Source organism: Vicia villosa, linkage group LG7, assembly GCF_029867415.1.
Source record: "Vicia villosa cultivar HV-30 ecotype Madison, WI linkage group LG7, Vvil1.0, whole genome shotgun sequence".
NCBI classification, from domain to species: Eukaryota; Viridiplantae; Streptophyta; class Magnoliopsida; order Fabales; family Fabaceae; genus Vicia; species Vicia villosa.
This window is the reverse complement of record NC_081186.1, coordinates 94,334,964-94,356,248: the sequence shown is the minus strand read 5'-3', so window position 1 is coordinate 94,356,248 and position 21,285 is coordinate 94,334,964. Positions and strand designations below refer to the sequence as shown.

Here is a 21,285-nt window from a genome sequence, read left to right as displayed (position 1 = left end):
ATACAATGGTTCTTGCTTGGTTTTTTCTGTCAATCTCTAAATCAATTGCAAAATTCGCTCTTTGGATCCACACTACTGTTGGAGTTTGGGCGAATTTGCAAACACAATTTTTTCAAAGTGACATCGTCCGCATCTCTGACATCCAAGAAGATATTTACAAATTCGGACAAGGTACCCTACCCGTGTTTGATTAATTTACTCAACTAAAAGTTTTCTTGGATGAACTCGAATCGTATCGCTTAATTCCCTCTTGTTCTTGTGCAATCTCGTGTTCATGGGGGGCTATTAGATTCGTCAAAAGCAATTGCGAGCAAGATTATGTGATTTGATTTCTGAAAGGCCTCGACAAAAAATTTGCATCGTTTAAATTGCAAATCACGATGATGTACCCTTTACCGGATATTGATCAAGCTTTCTCTTTGGTGATTCAATAGGAACGAGAAATTACTTCTCCTTCTTCTATAAATATTTCTTCACTTGACACCGTATAAACTCATTAGCCTTAGCTTTACAAAGCAACAATAGATTACAGTAGGTTGACATTGGTCTCTGTGGTTCGACAATCTTTTATATTACTTCGATATATCCGTGCACTTGTTACACCGTATAGACAGTTCTTTATAAATTCATTCTAAGTTACTTTTCACTCTCTGTGGGTTCGACATCCTTACTATTCTATCACTTGCTACTTAAAATATACATGTATAAATGATCATATGATTTGGTTGAAAAATGGCATTCATAAGCTTTGTGTGTGATTTTTTTTGTTGAGTTTAGATATAGTTTAAATAAATGTCACAAGTGCATTTCAATTGGGATGTTGAATTTCTTTAACACATCTCCTAGTACAATAAAAACCCTTTTGATTACATTCTTAAACTCCATTCTTAAAAAGTAGGACATATTTCTAAGTTCAAACATTTTAAATTTACGCATCAAGTATGCCTTGCTTTCTACATCTTTAAACAATTTGAGCATGATACTAACAAATCATCCATATATAAACAAATGATGAATGATTCTTTCTCATTTGCATGCTTAACTTACACTCGATATTTTTATGTGTTATATGTGAATCCTAGTTTGATAAAGAACTTATCATTTATTTTATTCCAACATCTTAGTGCCTCCTTCAAGACATTTAAAGCCTTTCTCGGCATGAGCACCTCTTATTCTCGATATTTGAGCTTAAATCCTGGTTGTTGGCTCATATAAACTTCATTCTTGAATGTTTAATTTATAAATTATAAATTCACACCAATTTGATACATGGGCCAACCTTTATGTGCAAATATGGACACCGTAATTTTAATTATTTAAAGTCTTAATATCGGTGCAAAGATTTAATTGAAGTCTAAACCAAGTCTTTGTAAGAAGCTTCAAGATACTAGCCTTGCTTTTTATTTTGAAACTTCATAATTTGGTTACATATTCACCTTATAGACCCATTTTACATCAATTGAACTCTTATTGCCTGACTTACCTTCCAGTTCCCAAGTTTTTTTATTCTCAACATCCTTTAATTATTCATTCATGGTTTCCGTCCAATTTGAATAATTCATATGTTTATCTAAGTTGATTGGTTCTGACTCAACCATCATTGCCCGACGATTAAATTACCATCATCAGTTGATCAAGAAATATCTAATAGCCACTTAATCTAACTGACTCAGTCTTTCTTCTGGTTGATCTTCTCAGCTATTTCTTAGAAGCTTTAATACTTATTTATAATATTCAAGCACGACTCTAGCATTATCTCCTTTTTCAACATTATTGATAAAGTCTGCACCTTATTCCAAATTCCAAAACTTATCTTCATCAAAGAGTATATCTCTACTATTGATTACTTTGCTATCTCTTTGTGCATTCAATTTGTAGGCATTAGTTAAGTGATATCCTATCAAGATCATAACCTCACTTCTATCGCAAAGTTTTTTTCTTCTTTGTTTAAGAACATGTGTAAAACATAGTAAGCAAAATATCCTAGATGGATAATACTAGGTTTCATACATGTCAAAGTTTTTTTTTGGTATATTGAGCAAGAGTTTTCTAGTAGGACTTCGGTTAACGATGTATGCATATGTAGAAATTGCTTCACCCTAAAATCTATGAGGCATATATTTCCTTTTTAGCATACTCCTAGCCATGTTTACTATAATCACTTTCTTTCTAACACACCATTGTGTTGAGGTGTATAAGGAACAACAACTTTGTGTTATACTCCGACCGTTTCACATAATTATGAAAAATCTATGAAAACATATTCATTTTCACCACTTCAAATGGACCACACACACATGAATAAATCAACTCTAATTTTTCTTGACTTCACAAAAAATTCGATCTTGAATAACCTTCTCGTTTGTTTGGTTGCACAAACCTCTTCATACTCTTTCTTAGGATCTTAATGTGAGACAAGCCATACACTATATTCTTCATTTTTAGCATGCTCAGACTTCTGAAGTTTAAATGAGCATATATTTGATGCCATGTCAAGTTCATATTACAATCAATGGATCGAACCGTGATCCTCCCTACTAATTCTAGTACCAATCGCCATTTGACCAAGAAACAATCGGTAATTTATTGCATTTTAAAGTCCTTATCCACTAATTTTTTTTTATCTACATACACTTTAATTTATGCAATAATTATAAATTGTTTAGATAAGTAAATCTTAATCAATGAAGTGAAACTCAAAATTAAATGAATATGAAAACCAAAAGAGTATGACAAAATTCCAAAAAATGCCTTCATTGTGTTTTTACTTGGAGGCAAGAACAAAGACTAGTATAGAGACCCAAAAAGTCAGACTCAAACTATCTTAGAGCGCAAGCCGCAAAGCACCGCACGTATATATAAATCCCAATTAGAGTTTCATTTTGTTTTTGAAGGAAGAAAAGAATAACCGAATCGAAAACCAAAAATGGCGGAATCATCATCATCTTCAACAGCACCAGCACTGAGAGCGAAGTCCGATACAGAAATAGAAGAAATGCTGGATCGGATGCTAACTCGTTTAGCTCTCTGCGATGATTCCAACCTCGAACCCTTACTCTCTAAGCTTCTCCCTCTCACCATCTCCTCTCTCTCTTCTCCAGCCATCGCAGTTCGCAACAAGGTACTTCGCCGAATTTCAATTCCTCTATCGTTTTTCCTTCACCGGAAAATGTTCATTATGCAATTGTTATCAAATTAGGTTTACGGTTGAAATTGATGAATGAAAAGGATATGAACTATACTTGATAGCAAATTAGGTTTAAGAGACATTTGAGTGTAACAAATTGTTTACGTGTTTTGTTTATCGGTTTGCACGGGGTTTATTTTCATTCTGTTTAGCTGTGATGAGGAAGTGGTTTGGTAACAGTTTAATGGATTTGGAAATTGTGTGTATATGACAGGTTCTTGAGATTTTGAGTCACGTGAACAAGAGAGTGAAGCTGCAGTCTGATATTGGTTTGCCTTTGACTGAGTTGTGGAGATTGTATTCGGAACCTGGTGCTGCTCCAATGATAAGGAATTTTTGCATTGTCTATATAGAGATGGCTTTTCAACGTGTTGATGCAAAGGTTTCTCGATTATTCTTTATTTCGTAGTGTCTGTTTGTTACTTAGTTATTAGCATTACTGTTTTGTTGTTATAATGTTGGTTAAAAATTGATAGCACGGCTTGGGCTCTTTTGAAACTTATTTTCATCTTTTAATAAACTAGGCATGTGCACACACATTCACATTCACTTTGCCTTATTGAATGCTTATCATGGAGTTTGTGGAGAGAATCTAATGCTCATGCATTTTGGTTAGGTAAAGGAAGATTTGGCACCTGATCTATTGATGAACATCTCAAAACTTCCTATTCAACACCAGGAAATTATTCTTAGAATCATTGTTAAGGTATATCAACCTTTCTGAATATTCCCGTTGTTATATAACTAAATATTGTACACCACTTCATTTGAGTTTTTGTAAGTGGGACTATGAGGACAACGTCTGGTATTAACGTTGGCCATTTATTTCTCTCTTGGTCAGTGATTTTATTTATCTATGTTATATTTGGTCATAAGCTAAGCAGGGTTTACATGCTCCTAGTCTTTCATACTTAACAGATTATTGACAGCTGTTAACAACAGCTACATATCGTAAGATACAATACAATAAGCACGGGTTCATAGAAGCATGACTATATACGTAACAGAAGTGGTCATATACTTTAACAGAGTAACAGTGCTTATATTTACAAGTAGCTGTTATTAACCCACATGATAAATAGAAAGAAAAATAATTAATCTATCATTGGTCAAAGAAGTATGAGCTGAAAATGGAGACGGTTCTTCTTCCAAGTGTTTCCCCTTTGTACTACAAAGCAAATTATCAGTTCCCAAATGCTAAATAGAATAAATCTTCCTTTAATCTATTTAAGCTAATCCCCTGCTCTTACTATAACCACCTAAGTATTTCTATAACTACTTGGAGCAAATTGTACAACTTCTGGGGTCCTATCAAAGTGCTTCTAAAGTAGGTACTAACACAAGCAAAAGTGCTCGCTTACATTATGTTTTCCTATTTTGTTATCTCCCAATACACCCTCGCATGAGAAGCTGGGAGAATTTGAGTATTGGCATTAGTTGCAATATATTTTTGGCTGGTTTGTGAGGAAAGTTTCAAGAAAGGACTCAAAATATCCATCTGCACCCGAATGCTGCTTGTCATTATTATTCTGTCCTAAACCCAGTTTAAAGTCTTATTTTCCCTAATACATGTTTGCGAGAATCGTGCTTAGTTATTGATCTTTGGGATATGAGTTATTTTTGACTACTAATAAATAACTTCCTAATTTTAGGTAATTGGTGAGTGCCACTCTCGTCAAATTGCTGATGAAGTTGCTGCAAAGTTTAAAGAGGTGAAGAATTCTCAAGATAGAGAGCTGTTTATTGAGTTTTGTCTTCATACAATGTTGTACCAGAGGGTCTCTCAAAGGTCTGGAATTTGATTTATACTACATGGAGCCTGTGATATTTGCGTTTGTTTTATCACAAATTAGTTTGATTCATTCCTATTTAATCAAATGGTAGTTTCTGTTTTGTTGCAGCGGTGGATTCCCGCCTGGTCTTTCTGTTACTCAAGTCAACCGTGTTACAGGGAAACAACAGTTGCAAAGTAATGAACTTCTATTAAGAAAGGTAATCATGTACTAGTTATACCATTATCTTACCATGTAAAGTTCAGATAGTGTATGTTGTTGATGTTATTACCATGGTTCTGAGAACTGGTAGCTTCTTCCTCTCCTATCTGTCTCCCTTCCCTTGATCCCTTCACATTTGTTCTCATATGAGAAGGAACACTGTCTAATTTGAGAGTGTCTTGTCTCCATAGGATATTCTTTTCATTTTGTATATCTTTCTGACCTAGAAATTCAAGAGTATATAATTCAGGACTTGATTCATTATAGGATATCATGGTTTTGTTTGATTCATGTAGCTGAACATATAGTGGAAAAGGACTATGCTGGTTGTTGTTATTGACTTCTAAATTTTCATCTGAACAATCATGGAAACCTGTCAGTATATCCACATTTGGATGCTTATAAGTTATAAGCACGTCCAATTGTGCCTTTACTATGAAAGCTAATATAGGCGGTGTCTTATTTTGTTCTTTTGTTAGTGCAGTTGGGTATTTTGAATGTCATTGAAGCCATGGAGCATGACCCCGAGCTTGTTTATCCTTTATATATTGCTGCTTCTGTAGATTGGTATGTTGTAGATCTCATTTTACTGAAATAATTTTTATTCTTTCTTACTAATTTATCTTTTTGAGTTATATCTTTGTTGTGTTTTATTTATGAATGATCACATTTGTTTGATCAATTAACTCAAGTGAAGAGCCTGTGGTCAAGAGAGGTGAAGAGCTTTTAAAGAAGAAGGCCAGTAGTGCTAATTTAGATGATTTAAATCTGCTCAAGAGACTATTTTTGCTATTTAATGGTAAGCTATTACAATGTTTGTTGAGATATAGGACATATGTTGTCTATTATAGAGTTACAATATTTTCAGTTTTTCCCTTCAATTTGTTCATGCTTATATGTATATGTTTGAAAAATTCATATAAATCTTAAATGTGGGCTTTCACGATTCTCACATAAATTAACTCTTAAAAATATCCGAGTGCTTCAGAGTCTGCTTAGTTTGAATTAGGTTGTTCCTAACTACGTTTTTTTTCATATGAAAGTGGGTATAAGGTAACTGCTTGTTCATGGTTATAAATTTCAAAATAATCAAGAGAAGGCACTCAACCACACTTTGCTCTTGATATATTTTTCTTCTGTCCAGAAATTTAAAATCAAGTGAACGATTTAAGCATTGTGATTTTTTATGGTATTTATTAGCTATTTTCTACCAAGTTAAAACCTATTGTGTGAGCATGTGTGTGATATTTTCTTTCTCTTGCTTGGAGAGCATTTACTATATCTTGGAAGTGTTTTCAGTTTTATGTTCTTTAGTGATTGACCTTGACGGTGAATATAGGTACTGTTGGAGCTGAAAGTGTTGATTCAGAGTCAAGAGTGAGTCCAGGGAGTCATGCTCTAAAGGCAAAGTTGATGTCTATATTCTGCCGGTCCATTGCAGCAGCAAACAGTTTCCCATCTACCTTGCAGTGCATTTTTGGTTGTGTTTATGGTATAGTAAATTGTTTATTTATTAATCATAGCCCTTAATGTGCTAATATTTTTGCTTTTGTATTGTTGGACTATTTAATTGCAAAGTTAATTGCTCATGGTTTTATATTCATTCATAACACATGTCAATATAATAAAACGACTTGTGCACCTAGAACAAATTACCGCCTTCATCTATTGTGTATGAGTTCATTATCCAAATTTCAAGAGACAAATGTGTATGGATTAAAGATTGGGACATCTGTCCAAACTTTATTGTTTTGTCCATTCTATTAATTTCTTTTCTGTTTTATCTAAACTATTGCATATTCTTGAATTTCATAGGTAATGGTACCACATCAAGGTTGAAGCAATTGGGAATGGAATTTACTGTTTGGGTCTTTAAGCATGTGAGTATGATATTACTTGGCTTTTGGTTTTTGTCTTCAGTTTCACTTGTAGATACAAATTCTCTTTTTTGCCCGTAACATATTAAATAGAAATGGTTCAGTTGAAGATACTGCATGAATTTTTCAATACAAATTCTGGTTGAACTTTGAAATGAATTGTAGTATGTTTTTATTTCTTTATTTAGATTAGCATTTTGGTATGCGGTAAAGGAAACAGGGAATGCTAACTGAAAGTTTAACCAATAGATGTCCTAATGTTATAAGGCTTAATTCGATTAACTTGGTTGTGTTACTGGATTACTTGAATCCGTGGTTGGAGTCGAATTGATATTTGATATACATCACATTTGCAAATTTTATACTTACTAAGCCTCAAGGTTTTTAAACAAATCACAAAAATATTATCAATATAAGTCAATGTGTTTAAAATTATAGTTATTGAATAATTACACATATTTTGAAATTTTAACTGGCATAAAATAATTAATTATAGAATCTTTGAAAAAAAGAAGCTCTGGAGCACTCTTTTTGCATCTGTGTGTCTGCAGAGTTTCTTTATTTTCTTCCTAATACCAGTTGAATCTATCAACTGGTAGCATGTTGAGGTGGAAGATGGCAATGACTACAGTTCCTGGGTTTGCAAGAGAAGATGCTACTGTGTGGACCGGTAGAATAGGAAGTATTTTAGGTTGAAGGGTGTGTGGGGGAAAAAAGGAAGCTGTTCTGGCAGCTATGGAAGGCAATGCCCTCTCGTGGATGCATTTTTGGGAATTTTGCAAATCAAATCCCATTTGTAACGGGTTTAAGAAGCCGCAATTAAAAGAATTCAGCCAGCATTGGCTCTACACTCATAAGGTTCTATTAGGTTTGAGGCGAGAGGATTCAGTGCATTGTTGCTTCATACGAGCCATTTGTTGAAAATATTTTCATGTGAGCACTACATCATAAAAGAGGAGTATTTGTTCTAATTGAATTGAATTATCTTTATTTATGGACGTTACTTCGGTGTGATGAGTTCCGTTAAAGATGAATCTCAACATACCTAGTCAGATGCATTGCAAATGATTTCACATCTTTTTTTGTCCCATGTACTGTTGTTTCACACATGCTTTTGTCCCATACTGAAGCATTGTTCCTTCATCATCTCTAATAATTGTAAATATAAATGCAGGCAAAAATTGATCAGCTTAAGTTAATGGGTCCTGTTATTTTGAGTGGAATTATGAAGTCTCTTGACAATTATTCTATTTCAGAAGCAGGTTTGCTTAATGAATTAAAGTTATTTTGTATTTGAATGATATTATTTATTTTATTTCATATTCAATTTTTAAGTATTGACTCAGATGCCAGTGCTAGGGAGGTCAAAACTTATGCTTTTCAAGCAATTGGACTGCTTGCGCAACGTATGCCTCACCTCTTCAGGTGCCAGCCTCTTTATTTCCTGTGGTTATAGTTTATTTCCCTTGGGTAAATTTGTATTTTTCTGGAATTTATTTGCATTAGCTGGACCAAAATATATTTGCATTCCCTTGGGTAAATTTGTTTTTTTCTGGAATTTATTTGCATTAGCTGGACCAAAATATATGGCCTTAGATTGCAAAATGTTGTAGCTAATTTGAAATAAACAACGTATGATTCTTAATCTGCCTGTTCAAAGCTTATTGTCTGGCCTTTCTACAATGCAATTGCGAGGCCGGACACTTGTATTATATAGAATTAGTCCATACAACAAGGGTTTTCTGCTGATCTGTGTATTACATGATTTCAAAGCTACTCTCCCGTCTCATTATATGCCTCCCTTTTGCAATATTTTTGTCTCAAATTATTTGTCACTTTAGAATACCAAGAATGTATTCATTAACCTTTTCCAATAAGTTATCTTTATTTATTGTATCTCAATTGAATTAACTACTCCAATAACTACTATTTATTTAAAAAAAAAAACTACTCCAGTAACTATTATTTATAAGGATATTTTAATAAATGAAACTCATTTCATCATTAAAGTCAACACAACTAATCATTTCCTTAAGAATTGTGCGAAACTCAATGGGATACAGAGAATGAAATGGAGGGAGTAATAATTATTATTTTGCAAGGATGCTGCTTTATTGACACCTACTAAGTACTGTATTGAGTAATTGAACTAGAAAATTGCAGTGTTTAATATTCTGATTTTTTTTAATAACATTGATGATCTGAAACTGAGATTACAAGAGGTATTTAATATGTTTAGATTTTGATGCCGGTCTTCACAGCTCTGTTAGAATGTTGCAATACTGTAGCTATACAACTGTTATTACTAATCTAACAACAGAGTACAGTTAGCTGATTACTACTACCAGCTATCCGCTTGATAAAGTTTCAGTTAGCTTCCCCGTTTCCTTTACTGCATACCAAACTACTAATCTAACAATATCAAAGTTACACCACAACACAACAACCAGCCTTACACCAGAACACAACACAACAATATCAATGTTACACCACTGCTAATAATTGCTGTTGATATTGTTGTATGCTTTATAGGTTTTAAATTTTTTTTTATTCGTGCTTCTTATGTTCAATGAGTTTGTTCACCTTACAAGCCTATCTTAGATGGATTGATATAAGGGTAAGGGACAAATTTTGAAAAGAAACCCAATAAAAGGTCTTGATTTTTTTTGTAAATTCATTTAAGTTGATTAAAATGTCGCAGACTTGGATTTGTTCTTTGTTTTCCTTGGAGTGTCAACACATGTTTTCTTTAGAGAGATTTCTTCTATGGATTTACCAAGGGATTGGATAGCTCGAGTTAAATTTCTCTCTCTCTTGCCCCTTTTGTTTTTCGATGATTTCGTGTTGTTTTTCCATGTATTTCTCATCTTTCAGTTGCTATATTTTGACAAGAAAGCAACTGCATTCCTTAGATTTAGAAGCTTATGATTTGTATATAAATATGATTTATGATAGAACATTATGATGTCGTTTGATTCATGTAGCCGACTCGACTCCACATAGTGGATAATGGTTGTTGTTGTTGCAGACAATTGAGTTAGGTCTTATTTAAGTTGTATTAAGTGGTTGCTAATGGATCTATTATCTGTTCTTTCAGTGAAAAGATTGACATGGCAGCTCGTCTTTTTCATGCATTGAAAGTTGAATCGCAGTCTCTCCGATTTGTTGTTCAAGAAGCAACAATATCTCTTGCTGCAGCATACAAAGTAAAAATAAAATGCCTCTTGTGCGAATCTATTTTTTATCAATGCTATTTGCAATGGAATATTTTGTTATGAAGTTTTAATTGCTACTCTATATTATGTGAAAATAGTTTGCCAATATTAGTCGTCACATGGTTGATGTTTACCTCACTTGCCTATATGATACAAGACGTGCGACTTTATAGTGTGTATCTTTAGACGATTTGACAAGTAAAAACTACAACCTTGTAGAGCTATGATAATCCGATGAACTTCTTTTGTTTTAGATATCATTTAGTTTTAGTTTTAATGAGATTGTTAAGAGTCCCACATCGGACAATATATGGCCTAAACATGTGCTTATAAGTGGAGGCAATCCTTACCCTACAAGCCGATTTAGTAGAGTTGAGTTAGACCAAATGACATTTCTTAACATGGTATCAAGAGTCTCGTTTAAGATCCGGTGGACCACCTATTATGGTTTCCGCTATTGGGGCCACCCACCATTTATTTCCATGCTCCAATTGTCTAATTCTGGGCGTGAGGGGGTGTGTTAAGAGTCCCACATCGGACAATATATGGCCTAAATATGTGCTTATAAGTGGGGTTTTGTAGGGTTAAGTTAGGACAAATCGCATTTCTTAACATAATGGGATGGAAACTACCTCTTCTCTTCTTTCTACTCCTATTAAGTACTGTTGATGTTTACCTTACTTGCATATATGATACGTGACATGTCAATTTATAGTATGTAGAGCTATGATGCTCCTATGAACTTCTTTTGTAAACATCTAGATATTCTAGATTGTTAGTATTCCTAAAATATACAACTTCCTCGGTTAGTGCTTCTTCATTAACATTCAATGTATTTATTATAAATACAAATAGTGTGATCTGAGTATAGACACACAAAATTTACAGAATTCTATAATTTTAATGGGATGGAAATCACCTGTTCTCTTCTTTATCCCTATTAAAAGCATTACACATCAGCAAGAGACAATCTCTCTTTCACACACACACTCAGACTAACATTCCATCCCTTATTTTGATTTTTTTTGGGAGAAGTGTTTTGTTTTTATTGGAGATGTTAGAATATAAGTACCAAAGAATGTCTTGATATTATGTTAGTGTATCTTGAATTATCTCATATCATTAGATTCTAATCTTAGAATCTATTGGATTATCTAAGCTTAGTTTCCATATTGCTCAGTTATTGTCACTATTTGTTTCATGATTTTCCTATTTATCTAGGAATAGGTGTCCTGTAGCCCTAATAAGTAAGGGGGTTATTGCCTAGTCTTTTGTATCAAGTTAGTATATCTTAGGTTTTGGGTTTGAGACTAATTCATCCTTACAAAACTGATTTGTAAAGGCAAGAGATGCCTTCTACTTATAAACACTTTTTTAGGTTGTATCACATATAATGTGAGACTCTGTACTGTAAAAATGCAATATTTTAGAATCCTTTTACTCTATGACTATATTGTCTTTGACTAAGTTCATATTATAAAGTGAAATTATCTCAACATTTATAATGTTGAGTGTTAGCCAATATTTTCTTTTGGACTTTGTTTCAATTTTCAAAACTTTTATTATGCTCTTACTTCTGAGCTTTTGGTTGATTTGAGACTTTACTTTCCATTTACATTTTTTATTGACTTATCTTGTGTATCAGGTAGCCCCATTAGCTGTGTTACAAGATTTGGAGGTGCTTCTGCTAAAAAATTCTCAAGTGGTATGATACAACTTGTTGGCTACTCTTCTCCCTATGGGACTGTTTACTTATTTATTACTCTTTCTTTTTTATTATGATGAAAAAGTAACTCTAATTCAAAAAAATACCACCTTAAAAAAAAATTCACTCACGCCCTGATTTATTATGGAGAGAGAATATTAGGAATAAATAAATTGGTGAAATAGGAGTAATTAATATTGGTATTCATGGAATAAATTTAAATTGGGTAATGCTAACTCGTGTCCTAAGGGCACAAGTTAATAACTAAATGAAGAAATTTTGTCTTGAAAGTTGTGCATTGATTTTCATAGAAGTATAGAATTAAATTTTTTATTAATTTTTTTAAATACAAACTTTCTACGATTCGGTTTCTTAACTTTAACTTGTGCCCCTAGGGCACAAGTTAGCATTACCCATTTTAATTTAGAGCAGCATTAAATGAACTCAACTATTCCTTGTCTTTGATGAATTAGAGTTTTGTTATTTATTTCAAGGACAAGAGTACTGTATATGCAGTGTGTTAATGTAAGAAAACAAAAACACATTCAGTTTTGCATTGCTCAGCATTAGTTACAACTGGAATATGTTTATTGGAAAATAAACTCTGTTTTGAATTTATGATATTGAATGCTGTCTTTGGCTGGAGTATAATTTTTAGATTTTTCAATTGAAGTCCCTGTGCTGAGACGTGCTTTGGGATAAGATTGTTTCATTAACTTCTTTTTGGTGCGCACTTCACATGGTTTCTTTCACTTTCAGGGCTCATTTAATTAGGCATGATGCAAAATGAAAAAATATTTATTATTATTAGTTTCATTGTTGTTATTGTTATTTTAATTTCAAGATTGGCTTTGTCATTTTTTGTTCATCCAAGGAAGATGCGTTTTTTCCCCCTTTCTATTTCCTTGTAATAATATCCTCCTTCTATCCAAATAAAATTTGAAAGAGGTTCTTACAGGAACTTGTTTTGTTGTTCTGACAGGAGGAAAGTGAAGTACGATTTTGTGCCGTAAGATGGGCAACATCTTTGTTTGATTTTCAACATTGTCCCAGTCGTTTTATTTGTATGCTAGGATCAGCAGATGCTAAATTAGATATCAGGTATAACAAATTCCACGCTGTGATGAGATAAAAGACATTTGATGGGGTTTTGCTTCAAGGGATTGGGTTGCTTTGCTTCAGTGATATTTTTCTTTGTTGTTTATGTTTTCCTTTTACTTTAAGTGAGCTCACTGTCCTCCCAACTCTTTAATTATCTTCCCTCTGTCTGATTGAATTTCTTCCTTAAACAAAAAAAGAAAAGACCAAGGCTATTGTTGTATAATGTATCTCTTTGTTGAAAATCTGTAAGATGATTACTTGCATATGTCTTTTCCAAAGTAGGTGCATAATGAGAGAATGAACCATTTAAACACTGTTTCTTCATTCAATCTGTAATCAAACTAATGTATGCGTTGCTTTCACTGTACACATCACAATTCTAATAATTATAAAGCATGGATACAAAACTAGAATATACATTTTTGTTCAAGTTTTAAAAGACTGCTTTCTCTAGTAGTATTGCTATTACTGATCACAACTCTTAAAACTTAAGCAGAGAAAATAACATGCTGATGTGTTAAATTTTAGCAAAAATCTAAATTGCTTTAACTTTTTTTAAAGTAAAACAGGGAGTCAGGAACTCTAAACCATGTAATGCATATTTTGCCGATGGTTTTGGAGCTTCATTCATTGGATAACATGTGATATCTTTGAGTTTGCTTGTATCATTTTTAGGTTTATGGGGCGATTTTATTATGAAGTTTCTTGTGATCTAGAGTCATATAAATTCATTTAACTGATTATGTAGCTGTTTTTGTTGTTTGAAACAGAGAAATGGCACTTGAAGGCCTCTATTTGCTTAAAAATGGAAATCAAATTGATGATTTTAAGTACCCCAAACTTGGTCTGATGCTAGATTACATTATCCGGCAACAGCCAAAGTTATTAGAGTCCACAAATATTAGAGACCAGAACCTGCTTTTTCCTTCAAACACATATGTTGCCATGATCAAATTTTTAATGAAGTGCTTTGAGTCAGAATTGGAAAAGAACAAGTCCTTAGAAGGCTCGCCTGAATTTATATCATCAGTGAAGACATTTTGTTTGCTCCTGGAACACTCTATGTCTTTTGAAGGCTCTGTTGAGTTGCACGTCACTTCATCCAAAGCATTGCTTATAATTGGATCGCATATGCCAGAGGTCAGATGTTACTGTTTCTTGATTGTTTTCTTTGTTGTATTCTTTCTGACACAATTGTTTTTTTATAGGTGGTAGCATCACATTATGCTCTAAAAGTCTCATGGCTTAAGCAACTACTACTGAATCACGTGGATTGGGACACTCGGGAATCCATTGCATGTTTACTTGGAATTGTGTCTTCTGCTCTTCCTCTGACTGCAACATCGGATGTTATTTTGGAATTGACTTCAATTTTCAGCCAAACACATAAGTCGAGGTTTGTGTACTGGTGCTGTAACTTTTAAGTCCAGATGCTGTGAATTAACCCCTTTTGAATCTATTTTCTTCATGCTCATGTTGAATTGGTTTATTGATAGATTTGAGACTCAGCATGGTGCGCTTTGTGCAGTAGGATATATCACTGCAGATTATTTGTCAAGAGCACTTGTAAGTTTTATTTTACTTTTACTGCATATTTTTTTAACTAATAGTTGAATTAAATAATAAATTACGTAACATTTATATACAAGCTTACCCTCGGATCAATAGGCGCTAGTTTAAGCTTTTATTTATTTGTGTATTATTTGTTTACTTAATTTATTTATTCATTTATTTATGTTTTCAATAGCTTTGCTCAAGTTATGATTCGTGTAGTTGCACTTTTAACCTTGAACAACAACTTCCTTTTGAAAAAGTGTATCTTTTGCAAAGCAAAATTATCAAATGAAACTTAAATATCAGTTTTTGGGTATAATAATTCTTACAATTCGGGTTGAGCATAACTAAACCCATAAAAAACCGGATTGAAAGGTGAGAATTCCTCGCTTGTAAACTTATCTTCATGTCTTATCTCATCCAATGTGGAACTCTTGTTATAATCATGTCTCTGTATTTAATATATATGTATATATATATATATATATATATATATATATATATATATATATATATATATATATATATATATATATATATATATATATATATATATATATATATATATATGTGTGTGTGTGTGTGTGTTAGTGCCCACTGCCCATTATAATACTTCTGTGCAAGGTGTTAGCACTGCTTAGCTTGCAGCTGTTAGCTGAGTAAGTTAGTAATCTTTGTTAGGTAGATTTTTTGACAACTACCATAGCCAATTTGTGAAGGATGGCGATACCATGGCATTTTATGGTGGCCTCATACCGCAGATTTTTAGCTTTCCGCAATCAATAACATTGATAGTGTCATAGAACTTGATGAATCTTTAGCCTGTTTATAAAGATGATGTAATGTAGACAGTTCAGATCAGATTTGGTGTCATTTTATTCTTTAACTTTTCAAAATTTCAAATAATTCTCTAATATTGCACATACAACATCTTGGCAGATGCCAGAAATGTTTCTCAGGAAAACACTTAGATGCCTAGTTGATGTGGTTAATTCTGAAACTTCTGCTCTTGCTGCTGTTGCAATGCAAGCATTAGGTCATATTGGGCTGCGTATTTCATTACCCTCACTTGAGGATTCTAATTCAGGTAAAGTTAATTCATATATGCTGACAAAATTCTTGTTGGATCATTCATAATTCTGCTGTTGGTTGAGAAATTATAGGAATATCTGATTAATCTGCAGATGGAATTCTGATAGTTCTGTATGATAAATTGAGTAAGCTTCTCTTGAGTGATGATGTTAAAGCAATACAGAAGATTGTCATATCCATTGGGCATATATGTGTAAAGGAATCATCATCCTCTCATATAGATATGGCCTTAAATTTGATTTTCAGTCTTTGTCGATCTAAGGTAATTCAAATGCTTCATCATCCGCTTTTGTATTACTTGCTTGTTATGAATAAATGGCTTATACCAGAGTTAATGTTCAGTTTGCTGTTTTAATTTTCTCTACATCTTCAATTTTTCTGCTTTTTCTTTAGAGAGGTGATATAATGTTTTTCTTGAATCCTTTGATCTTGAACGAGAACCGCTTAAGTTCTTATGTTTTCTTTTTGAGTTAAAGAGTGTGTCTCATGTATGTAGCCATAATTTCAGGCTGAGGATGTTCTGTTTGCTGCTGGGGAGGCACTTTCTTTTTTGTGGGGTGGTGTTCCTGTCAGTGCTGACACAATTCTCAGAACTAACTTCACTTCACTATCGACTGCTTCAAATTTTCTGATGGGAGATTTAAACTCTTCTGAGTCAAAGCTGTTCCCTAATGGACAAAGTGAACATAGTGAAGAATACCATGCTTCTGCAAGAGATGCAATTATCAAAAAGCTTTTTGATGTGCTTTTGTATAGTAGCAGGAAAGAAGAGCGATGTGCTGGAACTGTCTGGCTAGTATCACTTACAAAGTACTGCGGCAGTCATCCTATTATTCAGAAAATGCTTCCAGAAATCCAGGTTTAGAATTCAGAAACAAAATTTTCCCTGCTTTTCATCTACTAAGTTTTAGTAACATTCCAGACTTCTTTTATTGTATTGTTTTTCAAGGTCATATGTACTGAACTCAAGGAAAATATTCCTTATGTCTGATGGTTCAGTTGTGTAGTTGTCCAATAATTTTTTTTTCCATATTTATAATCTACAAAAGATCGGAGAAATTTATGTGACAATGGATAGGAAGATGGGCCCGATTCTTGTAGTTTTCCTGTGGCTTTATTCATACTTGAGGAATATTGTTAAAGATGTTGACACCAATCATTTCAAAATTTAATCATAGTGATGGTGATACATGTATTATAATGCCCAAGAGAAGCGCATGGTCAAGGAATAATAGTCTTTGTTATTATGTATGACGTTACTAAAATCATATTCCTAAGATTCAAAGTTCAAACAACTCATAATTTGTGAATCGTTCTATGAGTTTGCTTATGATCACAACAAAATTTCAACCGATGTTTTTTCAATCAATGGTCATAAAATTTATAACTCTAGTCTTTACCTTTTTCCCAAAAGGGAATGAGTAATTTTTTAGAGGAGTCAGATCCAAGTTTGACAATTTTAATCGAAATGCAGGAGGCTTTCTCTCACCTTCTTGGTGAACAAAATGAACTCACACAAGAGTTGGCTTCTCAAGGCATGAGCATTGTGTATGACCTTGGTGATGAGTCTATGAAACAAAGTTTGGTGAATGCACTTGTGAATACATTAACTGGGTCAGGCAAAAGGAAAAGAGCAATCAAAGTAATTTTCTAGTATATATATATTTAAACTTTTGCTTTAGTTGGATGAGGCAATTTTTCTTTCTCTTTAATTTTCCTTTTCTTTTTTAAACTTGTATTTCTGAAAATAAATTGTGCAGCTTGTTGAAGATTCTGAAGTATTTCAAGATGGATCTCTTGGTGAAACTGCTAGTGGAGGGAAACTGAACACTTACAAGGAGTTATGTAGCTTAGCAAATGAGATGGGACAGCCAGACTTAATTTATAAGTTTATGGATTTAGCAAATCATCAAGCTTCTTTGAATTCGAAGAGAGCAGCTGCTTTTGGCTTCTCAAAAATAGCAAAGCAAGCAGGGGATGCTCTTAAGCCACATTTACGATCTTTGATTCCAAGGCTTGTACGCTACCAGTATGATCCTGATAAAAATGTGCAGGTAAGATTTACCAAAATGATAAGAAATTACAATAGTATTGATGCTCTGTCCCTCTCATGTTAAGTGTCATACTTGGAATATTTTCTCGTCTCATTATTATCTCACCTCAAATAGTTACTCTTATAATATCAAAGACCTTAGTGCATTTTAGTGTATTTATGTTGATCAGTTTATAATCTTAATATCTTAGGTTATTTCTTATAGTTAGTTTTTGTGTTACTTATTATTTTTATGCTCTGTATCCTCATTTCCCTATTTATTTAGGATTAAGTCTATGTACTCCTATAAATAAGGATTAGTTTTAGTCTTTTGTATCTATTGTTTTATTGTAAAGAAATTTATTTAGGATTAAGTCTATGTACTCCTATAAATAAGGATTAGTTTTAGTCTTTTGTATCTATTGTTTTATTGTAAAGAGCCCCACATCAGATGTGATGTGGCCTAAAGATATGTTTACTAGTAGGGGCGATCCTCACCTTTCAATTCAGTATTGTAAGGTTGAGTTAAGCCCAACTCAAATTCCAAGATAGTATAAAGGTCTAACTAAGACTTGTTGGACCACTTGCGACACCCACTATTTATATCTGTGCACCAAACCCATTAGTGATAGGCATGAGGAGTTGTGTTAAGAGGCCCACATCGGATGATATATGGCCTGACCATATGTTTATAAGTAGGAACAATCTGCACATTCTAAGAATTATTAATAGTATTCAAAGTTCCCTCTCTCTCTCTCTCTCTCTCTCTCTCTCTCTCTCTCTCTCTCTCTCTCTCTCACACACACACACACACACACACACACATAAAACCCATAACTTCAACAACTAAAACATTTGTCGTTTGCAATTTTCTCTACTGTTTCTATCAACAATTCCTATTCCGTTGCATGAAGACATTATGCATCATACTCTATGAATGCATGAATTCTAATATTCAAACACAATTTCATTTGCTTACGATTTTTATTTTGCTCTTTAGGATGCAATGGTACACATATGGAAGTCACTAGTGGCTGACTCGAAGAAAACCATTGATGAACACTTAGATCTCATTATTGATGATTTACTAGTTCAGTGTGGATCCAGGCTTTGGCGGTCACGTGAAGCATCATGTCTTGCCCTTGCAGATATTATTCAAGGACGAAAATTTTATGAGGTCATTAAGATTACTGTTTATTTTAAGTATGAGTGTCAAGCTCAGAACAATATCCATGAAATTTTGAAGTGATTTGCTTTCAATTATATTTATGCCAATTAGAATGCTAATATTATTAATAGCTTTGAAGAGTATGCATTTTACAAATCCAAAATTGAAAGTTCTCCTCAAGTAAATGAACTCTACAAAATTTAATACAATTCGAAAACTTTTTGATGATGCTATATAGAATATAAATAAGTATCCATTGTTGAATTGCATGACCTTTAATTTATAATTTGTTTTAACTTTTGTAATACATGATCATCATAATAACATTCTATGATTCAACTGTTGGTTTTGTTGAATTTTCTTTCTACAAGATTTATGAAAGTGATAAGTATGGCAATTGTACTCCTGGTGTAACGAGTTATTTATATAATGTTTCTATTAGTGAATTTAATTTTTTTTTCATGCTTGAAATATAAGGTAAAGTCAAAGTTGTGTATCTTTTGTACGGTAATCAGCTTATATTTGCATAAGTTGTGTTTGTTAGAACTAAGACACTTTCATCTTCTAATACAATGATAATGACCATGCCTTATTCAACTAGATGGAGTCACTCTTAGTGGTTTGTCATAGTGTTTTCTAGTCTTCCTTTACAACTAAGTATTTTACTTTCATCATTTATCCATTTGTTACAACTTTTTTATCGGCATGGATCTTCTAATAGTTGGGTTCAAAATATAGAAAACTAGAAACGTCATACTTAGAGAACTTTTTGTTCTCTTAAAATTGCAAACAGCTATAAAGGATGTGTGGCGTATTAAAACTATAGAAATATATTTTATATTTTCTACTATTTGATGAGAATTACATATGCTGTATTTATAGACTGCATAAGGCAGAATTTGAAAGAGAAATCTGACCTAAGAATCAAGGGAATTAATTTCCCATGAATGCTGATTCTAATTACAGAAAAGAACAGGAAATAATAACTAATTAATTACATTAATCCTAATCCTTAATGAGCTGTACAAACAGAATCATTTGATTCTGTATTAACTATTCCACACTCCCCCTCAATCTGGGTGGTAGATGTCTATCATACCCAGATTGGATCTGATATTCTCGTATATGTTCCTTGGAAGGGCTTTTGTTAGAATGTCTGCAGTTTGCTGGCATGATGGAATATAGTTAACACTTATAACTTCATGATCAATTTTCTCCTTGATGAAGTGTCGGTCTATCTCCACGTGCTTTGTTCTATCATGCTGTACCGGGTTCTTAGCAATGCTAATAGCAGCCTTGTTATCACATAATATCTTCATGGGGTGATTGGTAGGAATTTTGATCTCATCTAGCATTCGCTTAAGCCAAATTCCTTCACAAATACCTTGTGACATAGCTCTGAATTCAGCTTCTGCACTACTCCTGGCCACAACAGATTGTTTCTTGCTTCTCCAAGTTACCATATTACCCCATACAAAGGTGCAGTAGCCTGTAGTCGATTTCCTGTCAGATAAACATCCCGCCCAATCAGAATCGGTGTAGACTTCAATACCTCTGTTTGAGTTCTTTTGAAAATAAAGTCCTCGGCCCGGCGTACCTTTTAGGTATTGGAGAATTCTGTTCACATTTCTCATGTCATTTTCAGTTGGATTTGACATATAACGACTAGCCATGCTTACAGCAAAACCAATGTCTGGTCTGGTGTGTGTTAGATAGATTAGTTTTCCTACTAGACTTTGATATCTATCTTTATTAGCTGGTACATCCTCGTCTTCACTCCTTTTTACTTGTTCTATGGGAGTATTGGCAGCTTTGCATCCAAGCATACCTGTTTCTTGAAGTAAATCCAAAGTGTACTTCCTTTGAGAAACTGAAATACCATTCTTTGTTCGTGCAATTTCCATCCCTAAAAAATACTTGAGTTGTCCCAAGTCTTTGACTTCAAATTCTTTTGCTAGAATTTTCTTTAACTGGTTGACTTGTGTATCATCATCTCCCGTAATTACGATATCATCAACATAGACAATAAACAAAGCTATCTTCCCATCCAAAGAGTGCTTGACAAACATAGTATGGTCAGTTTGACATTGAACAAAACCATCTTGCTTGACAACTTTTGTTAGTCTATCAAACCATGCCCTTGGTGATTGTTTGAGGCCATATAGAGATTTGCGAAGTCGACACACCATGTTTGAGGTTCCAGGTGATTCAAGTCCCGGAGGAATTTGCATATATACCTCTTCTTCTAACTCTCCATTTAGAAATGCATTCTTTATGTCTAGTTGGTGTAGGGGCCAATCTAGATTTGCTGCCAGAGATAGTAGAACCCGGACAGAATTGAGCTTCGCAACAGGTGCAAA

General features: G+C 33.4%; 1 protein-coding gene across 1 annotated transcript in view; it reads left to right on the top strand.

Annotated features, from left to right (window-relative positions):
* Positions 1–2,752: 2,752 nt before the first annotated feature.
* LOC131615930 (uncharacterized) overlaps positions 2,753–21,285 on the top strand; it is a 30,060-nt gene continuing 11,527 nt past the window's right edge. Inside the window, exons 1-23 of the mRNA XM_058887119.1 lie at positions 2,753–3,121; positions 3,402–3,569; positions 3,804–3,893; positions 4,840–4,976; positions 5,089–5,179; positions 5,666–5,748; positions 5,874–5,980; positions 6,521–6,673; positions 6,997–7,061; positions 8,233–8,320; positions 8,405–8,483; positions 10,156–10,264; positions 11,919–11,978; positions 12,961–13,079; positions 13,850–14,219; positions 14,288–14,475; positions 14,576–14,645; positions 15,573–15,720; positions 15,818–15,987; positions 16,234–16,584; positions 17,200–17,367; positions 17,486–17,779; positions 18,758–18,934. Coding sequence (XP_058743102.1) covers positions 2,927–3,121; positions 3,402–3,569; positions 3,804–3,893; positions 4,840–4,976; positions 5,089–5,179; positions 5,666–5,748; positions 5,874–5,980; positions 6,521–6,673; positions 6,997–7,061; positions 8,233–8,320; positions 8,405–8,483; positions 10,156–10,264; positions 11,919–11,978; positions 12,961–13,079; positions 13,850–14,219; positions 14,288–14,475; positions 14,576–14,645; positions 15,573–15,720; positions 15,818–15,987; positions 16,234–16,584; positions 17,200–17,367; positions 17,486–17,779; positions 18,758–18,934 — 3,480 coding nt within the window. The 5' untranslated portion in view covers positions 2,753–2,926. The remainder of the gene's footprint in view (positions 3,122–3,401; positions 3,570–3,803; positions 3,894–4,839; positions 4,977–5,088; positions 5,180–5,665; positions 5,749–5,873; positions 5,981–6,520; positions 6,674–6,996; positions 7,062–8,232; positions 8,321–8,404; positions 8,484–10,155; positions 10,265–11,918; positions 11,979–12,960; positions 13,080–13,849; positions 14,220–14,287; positions 14,476–14,575; positions 14,646–15,572; positions 15,721–15,817; positions 15,988–16,233; positions 16,585–17,199; positions 17,368–17,485; positions 17,780–18,757; positions 18,935–21,285) is intronic.